This window comes from Silurus aristotelis (assembly GCF_946808225.1).
Source record: "Silurus aristotelis genome assembly, chromosome: 1".
Taxonomy (NCBI): domain Eukaryota; kingdom Metazoa; phylum Chordata; class Actinopteri; order Siluriformes; family Siluridae; genus Silurus; species Silurus aristotelis.
In genome coordinates, this window is record NC_139574.1 from 25,458,438 (window position 1) to 25,466,450 (window position 8,013).

General features: G+C 38.7%; 1 protein-coding gene across 1 annotated transcript; it reads right to left on the reverse strand.

Moving 5' to 3' along the window:
* Positions 1-291: 291 nt before the first annotated feature.
* pdia7 (protein disulfide isomerase family A, member 7) lies at positions 292-7,244 on the reverse strand. The gene is made up of 13 exons (XM_083556228.1): positions 6,920-7,244; positions 6,426-6,504; positions 4,124-4,241; positions 3,911-4,018; positions 3,367-3,496; positions 2,585-2,698; positions 2,345-2,470; positions 2,075-2,257; positions 1,640-1,748; positions 1,407-1,535; positions 1,246-1,325; positions 1,086-1,143; positions 292-970 (listed from the first exon to the last, which is right to left on the reverse strand). Exons 1-13 carry the CDS (start codon positions 7,072-7,074, stop codon positions 881-883), a joined length of 1,479 nt encoding a protein of 492 aa, XP_083412354.1. The 5' UTR covers positions 7,075-7,244; the 3' UTR covers positions 292-880.
* Between the last annotated feature and the right edge of the window lie 769 nt (positions 7,245-8,013).

Sequence of the window (8,013 nt, forward strand, 5' to 3'; positions counted from 1 at the left end):
CACAAAAACCTGATACAACAAATTTAATTGAAACTGAAGACTTAGAACCCTAATGTGATGTTTTTTATCTGACCAGTGTAATCCATCAAGTGATTTCTCACAGATTCTTACAATGAATTGTAAATGCTTGTAGATGTAAATGCTTGTAATCTTTCACAGTCTGTTTTTTTGACCAGAGTGCTACAACAGTGTTGAATATAAACACAAAAGATATAAATATCTAAACCTATGTTCAAGATTTAAACTACACATTATTAAGTTAAACACAATCAAAATCATTGAGATTTATGTTGGTATAATAATTTATTTAGTAAAGGGCAAAAAAAAAAAAAAATGTAGTTTGACATTGACTTCAACAGTGACCTTTGCAATTTCACCGAACGCACACAAAGTGCAAATGAGTTGTCTTAGAAAGCACAGTTTTCTGTGATTTTTACAATCTTAGAATAAAACATCGGCATTTTGATAAATGCAAAAGACCAAAATAAATAAATAAATAAAAGCTCCCCCCTAAAATGTACCTAATGAATGCAGGAACATATTTACCCATCACATGTTCCATATGCTGGCATTTTCATTATTATATATGATTTCATTATTATTTTACATAGCAAGTAGTCACAATATGCTGGTTGTGGCTATACAAAAAAAAACAACATAAAAAATAAAGGAGAAATAGAAACAAAAGATTTTATATAAAATGCACTTATTTCTTTTGAAACATCTTCATGTAACACTTACTAATTTAAACAGATATATTTATTATCTGATTTTTAAAAAATCAGTGCTTAATAGATGATTCTAAATTATTCTAATTGTTGTCTCTTTGTCTACAATGTCAGCAGATATCTTTTGGAACTTTCTCACTGTCAGGTCAAATTCACAGGTCATCCCTTAGATTGCCAAAGACCAGTGGATTTGTAGCTTCCTTCTTCAGGTAGCTGATGAAGTCATTGACCTCACGTCCACCCTAAAAGAAAAAGATAATCACGCATAAAATACAAATTCAACTCATGTGAAAATTCTCCTGCTGTTGGTTTATTATACCATGAATTTGCACTGTACAGAAATGTTCACAGGCATACCTCGTAACGCCTTGGTTGGTCTTTTTGTCTGGCAGGAGCAAAATAAATTGTTGGGAAACTGAAACATAAATTATATCTACATTCAGTACAATGTAATAAACAACAAAGCAAAGTTTAAGAACTTGTTCTTAAAGCTTAAGCACAAGGATTTTAGCTTTACCCATGTACGTCATAATTTGGAGGAATATCATTGACAGTGGCATCCATCTTAGCGATGACTATGTGGGAATCACCAGATAGCTGAAACATTGGATGATGATTTATGATTATATGCTGAACAGTGAGCAAATGATGCACAGTCCCTCTCGAAATCTCCCTTACCTTTTCTCCAAGCTCAGTATATACAGGCTCCAGATTTTTACAATGACCACACCATGGGGCATAAAACTCCACAAGTACATCTTTCTCAGAATCGTTCACAATTTCGTCAAAAGTGTCAGCCACCACAACCTGTGTTTAAAGAAACCCAAATGATTTGACTGGAAAAACTAAATATTTTAATCATGAGCAACAGAACGTTACTAAATAAATGCCCATGAGCTCCGTGTACGCACCTTGACAGGCCCTTCATTTGTTTTAGGCACAGGCTCAGATTTAATGTACCTCTTCAACTGATTGGCAAAATAATCCTCCAGGAAACTCACCAAGGATTTACCATCTCTCCTGTGAGGAAAAAAAAAGCAGGAAGAAATGCAAGTTACACTGTAAATGCAAAGGTATTTGACAAGCTCAACAATTCCTTCCAGTGGCTAATGTGCAAAACAGCACACTTATTTTCATTAGTTCTCAACTCCTGTCTTGGGTAACAAACTGAATAAGCTCATAAAAACCTTGAAGGTTTGCTGATTGAGGCATCTCTTGTTAAAGCCATAGAATCTGTAATATGTGCAATACATTTCTCTATTAAAGCTATTACAATGATCAAGAGTAAAGTAATCGCTATACAAATTTTTTGATCGGGTTCTGTAATGGTAACTTAGCATACTCACGTGAACTCTTCCTGCATGATGTACTTGTGTCCTGCTCTGGTCTTGATAGTGATAATGGGTGTTTCTCCTCCATCAGACAACTGTAGTCCAAACTCCTCCTCCAACTCCTCATGAAATTCTTCCCGATCAGCCACAGCAAAACTCAGTCCACGCGACAGGAACTGAGTCGCCACCTTCATAACCCTGGAGAAAAAAATTCATTGTATGAGTAATAGCAGACATCTTACACGACTTTAAAAACATGCTAGATCACAAACCAGCGCACTTCACCTGTTTCTCCAGTAATTGGTGCCCTTTGGATTCCGCACATAATCAACATTGTAATAGGCTGTGAGCAGATCTTTCGAACTTAAACTGTCTTTGTTCTCAGTGGTCAGATGAGGACAAAGGCCAAATCTGAGGGAAGAAAAGGAGACCATAAATTGCGATACCGCATAGGCAAATGTTCGCTTAGGCTTTGATTATGAAAAAACAAACTAAGAAACAAAAACAAGGGAAAGGCAAACAGACATGTTGTCCCTGAGGAATGTGTGTAATGTAGAGGTTGAGAGAGATCCAGCAAATTTCAGCACTCTATCCTCGAATACGTTCTTCATGTGTGGAGGCCGAAAAAGCAAGATGCACCTTGAGAGATTTAAAAAACAAACCAAACAGCATAAATCACCATTAAAATTAATTTCCATTTTTGCAGTCTATGTGTTTAGTGCCTGCAGGAAGTTTGAAAACAGTCTTTTGTTTTCATAAAAAATAAAAAATTAATAAAAACATGAATGCTGCTTTCGTTAATATTCCAATTTCCAATCATTTAGCTGAAATACTTTTCCATGCCTCTTGTTAAACCTGCCAAAGGTGTTCTGGAGATTTCCTTCTGACCTTGCAATCCAGTTAATCCCACAACAATTTAGGACTGCAGACCAGTGACTTTGTGACAGGGATTTTCATTTAACCAATCAAGGGCAATAATAGTCATTGATAGTCATTGAAAATAAAAACTGTAGATTTGAACAGGTAGAAACTGGTGTGGAGTTGCTTGGTTGGAATGAAAACCGGCACCCACAAAAGTCAGCAGTCTGCTTACACCTTCCATCCAAGTTTTTCGATTAGACTCATCTGTCCACAGAACTTTCTTTTAGTCATTTACTGTCCAATTCTTGTGTGTTTTGCCTGTTAGCTAGTTTGTTACGGATAAACAAAAGCAACATATCTGTGTCTCAAAATCAATAAAAGACTAGGTATTTCCATACTTTTTAATGTGCCCTGTATGTTCCTTTTTGAACATATATTCAACATACTCTGTGTCCACACCATATTTGAATCCTATTCTCAAGTCTGTGACATGGGCAAATCGATAGCTGTCCCTCAAAGCACTGGAGGCTGTCAGAAACTCAGCAAGCCCCAGAACGTCACTTCCTGAGAAAAAGCCTAGAACACAAAGCAAAATCATAAGTGGCAGAGTCTAAATTCTCCTCTAAGAAGTTAACGTTTTAAATGGCTGTTATGACAGGTAGAAGGGAAATCAGTAAAGTGTGCTGGTTCCTTCCACTCAAATAAAGATATTACAATAAGAACGTAAAAAATTTAGCAGAACTGTATTCCCAGGAATAACTTCTGTACTTTGTAATACAAAATGCCAAATTCATTTAGTGATAAAATATGATCAAATGATACAGATCACTAATCAAATCGATTAATTATGCTGATTCTAGTGTCCCCTGACATGTCAATGTTCTGACTAATCAACTGCTTTCCACACTTGAAATGTATGATTTATTTTTCCAATGATCACAACATGGATAATAACACAACTCTCCCACAACACTCGACATAACAACTCACCCACAATACTGTAATCAAAACTATTTACGAAAGCATCCAACTCAGCTTCAGTGTGCAGAGCTACAGAGCTTGGGCCAGCCTGCTTCTTCATATAGCTCACAATGCCATCTATGGATATCATCAAAGACAGAACGTCAAAAGAATACATAAACATAAAAGGGTACAAGAAGCACGTTCTAGTGATTCATATTCACATCAAAGCCAAACACCCACCTGCTGTCCGAGGACCATCGTACATAGAGGATTCCTCGCCATTTCGAAAGATTTTCAGAGTGGGATACCCATTCACTCCAAACTTCCTGCAAGTCTCAGAGTTTGCAGTGCAGTCAACCTGATCAGAAAAAAAAGAGGATCTAGCTATACAGACAAATTCACCACAGAATGAGTTGGACTACTCGAGATATTGCACACAAGATCTCCAAATGTTCACAACTGCCTGAGATGGTGTAGATCAGGGGTCACCAACCTTTTTGAAACTAAGAGCTACTTCTTGGGTACCAATTAATGTGAAGGGCTACCAGTTTGATACACACTTCTGAAATAACAAATGTGCTCAATTTTCCTTCAATTATATGGTATTATTAATAATTAATGATATTCATCTATGTAAAGACACTGATCATGTTAATGATTTCTCACAATAATTATCAACAATGATTTAACAAGTTAGGAAACAGTTATTTTTAGAAAAGGCCTGCGGTCCACTCATGTGGTCCTTGTGGGCTACCTGGTGCCTGCGGGCACCATGTTGGTGACCCCCTGGTGTAGACTCGAGGCTCTCACTGAAATTTTTATCATTTATACATAAAAAAAACCAAACTCCTCAACCATTAAAAGGAAGATGATCTGAATCAGTACAAAGGATCATGATCAAATCTAAACTGTATGTGCTTTATAGAGATTATTGCTGTTGAAAATGATATGTACAGTGAGGAAAATAGGTATCTCCCACTTAGAAATCATGGAGGGGTCTGAAATTATCATCGTAGGTGCATGTCCACTGTGAGAGACATAATCTAAAAAAATAAAAAATCCTGAAATCACAATGTATGATTTTTTAAAACTATTTATTTGTATGATACAGCTGCAAAAAAGTATTTGAACACCTGAGAAAGTCAATGTTAATATTTGGTACAGTAGCCTTTGTTTGCAATTACAGAGGTCAAACGTTTCCTGTAGTTTTTCAGCAGGTTTGCACACACTGCAGGAGGGATTTTGGCCCACTCCTCCACACAGATCTTCTCTAGATCAGTCAGGTTTCTGGCTTTCTGAGTTTGAGCTCCCTCCAAAGATTCTCTATTGGGTTTAGGTCTGGAGACTGGCTAGGCCACGCCAGAACCTTGATATGCTTCTTACAGAGCCACTCCTTGGTTATCCTGGCTGTGTGCTTCAGGTCATTGTCATGTTGGAATGCCCAGCCTCAACCCATCTTCAATGCTCTAACTGAGGGAAGGAGGTTGTTCCCCAAAATCTCACAATACATGGCCCCGGGCATCCTCTCCTTAATACAGTGCAGTCGCCCTGTCCCATGTGCAGAAAAACACCCCCAAAGCATGATGCTACCACCCCCATGCTTCACAGTAGGGATGGTGTTCTTGAGATGGTACTTATCATTCTTTTTCCTCCAAACACATTTAGTAGAATTATAACCCAAAAGTTCTATTTTGGTCTCATCTGACCACATGACTTTCTCCCATGACTCCTCTGGATCATCCAAATGGTCACTGGCAAACTTAAGACGTGCCTGGACATGTGCTGGTTTAAGCAGGGGAACCTTCCGTGCCATGCATGATTTCAAACCATGACGTCTTAGTGTATTACCAACAGTAACCTTGGAAACGGTGGTCCCAGCCCTTTTCAGGTCATTGACCAGCTCCTCCCGTGTAGTTCTGGGCTGATTTCTCACCTTCCTTAGGATCATTGAGACCCCACGAGGTGAGATCTTGCATGGAGCCCCAGTCCAAGGGAGATTGACAGTCATGTTTAGCTTCTTCCATTTTCTAATGATTGCTCCAACAGTGGACCTTTTTTCACCAAGCTGCTTGGCAATTTCCCTGTAGCCCTTTCCAGCCTTGTGGAGGTGTACAATTTTGTCTCTAGTGTCTTTGGACAGCTCTTTGGTCTTGGCCATGTTAGTAGTTGGATTCTTACTGATTGTATGGGGTGGACAGGTGTCATTATGCAGCTAACGACCTCAAACAGGTGCATCTAATTTAGGATAATAAATGTAGTGGAGGTGGACATTTTAAAGGCAAACTAAAAGGTCTTTGAGGGTCAGAATTCTAGCTGATAGACAAGTGTTCAAATACTTATTTGCAGCTGTATCATACAAATAAATAGTTTAAAAATCATATATTGTAATTTCTGAATTTTTTTCTGAATTTTTTCTCTCACAGTGGACATGCACCTACGATGACAATTTCAGACCCCTCCATGATTTCTTAGTGGGAGAACTTGCAAAATAGCAGGGTGTTCAAATACTTATTTTCCTCACTGTATATCCAGGTGTACTTACCTTTGCTAGGGGCACTGTGCCCTTTAGTCTGGTAGCGGCAGCTTCATATTCAGGAGCTAACCTCTTACAGTGCCCACACCTGGGAGTGCAACAATAAGAAAAGATACACTTTTAGCTTTATAGGTTACAAGAGGAAGCAACACTATGAAATCCATGGAATCAAGCATTAATAGTGTGTCAAGAGCCTGAAAACAAGCTTATAAATGGAACCAGGATTGTTAGAGCAGATAGAGCTTCTCACTAATGACTGATTTGTTTGTTATGCACAAACCTTTTTGCATTTTTATTTATTTATTTTTTGCTCAGGAATGAATTAGTCCTAAGGTTCTTATACAAATTCTCCCCGATCTTCTACTTCAACCACATTCCCAAACACGTTTAAAATAGAGTTTCCATACCAAGGCTACTGAGCAATACAAAAGCATGCATGCACTATTAGAAACAGTGTCTCGTACTTGGTGAATGTTCAGATCATGCACAAAGCTAACGTGTACCACGGAGCGAAGAACTCCACGAGCAGGAGCTCGTGCTCGGCTACACGCCGCTCGAAATCCGCGTCTCCGAGCTCGAGCACGTCGCCGCTCCCCTCCGCGAACCACACACTGTGTAGGACACCGAGGCAAAGAAAAGCTATATTAGAAAAAAGCATTTTGATTAAAAAGCAAACCGGTTTCTCGGTTATACAAAACTTTCTAACAGACTACAGAAGCTGAGAGTGACAGCGCGGAGAGAAGGCCGCTGATTGGCTGAGAGACGAGAGCGCGTGAAGACCGTGTTTGGGAAGAAGCGTCCTGGTCTCTGTTTGAGGAGCTTCACAAGGGGGGGGGGGGGGGGGGGAGACAGCTGTTCACCCTGCACTTTCACTTGTTGATATGTAGGAAAGCGACGTATCAAGTGTATGACACCTACAGTTCAGTAATTCAGTTGTTACTAAATATTATCGAATTGAAAAAGAAACCCTGTTATAACTTTCCTAGGCCTTCAGCGGGGTCCTGCCATGACTAGAGAAACCTTCAATAATATACAGAAGTGCAGTATAACAGACTGCTGTGTCTCATACAGCAAGAATTAATTCAATTACTAAAGCAAGAAACCCAATAAACACATTTCAACAAATCTCCTTCCACTGCAGCCTCAGCTGCACCACCTGCATACATCATCTCCAGCAGAAGCTCCAATATTAACCTCATAAAATGACAAAAATACAGTTTTTGTTTCAGTACATTTTTGTAGTACTTAGGAGTTACCTGAGCATGGAAAAAAATTAGGGGAAAACCTTAGTGTTCAAAATCAACAGGAAAGAAAATGCAAAAGTATAAATGCTTCTTGAAAAGGTTTAACACTTGGTTTGAAATATTTCACCCAAGCTTTCCTTAAGATGTCCAGCTTTTTTTCATGAAAAGTCTGCCTTGAAAATGGACCTGTAACTATATGTGACCAAATCAGTTTATCCTCGTCTGTCAGCCATTGCCCACAAAGTCCACAAAAATATGTTGAGCTACAGATGGTGGTTTGCATGCTCTGACTAGTGCACTCTCTGTCAATCTAATTAAAAGGGGTGTAAATAACATCTTAAATCTAAACTACG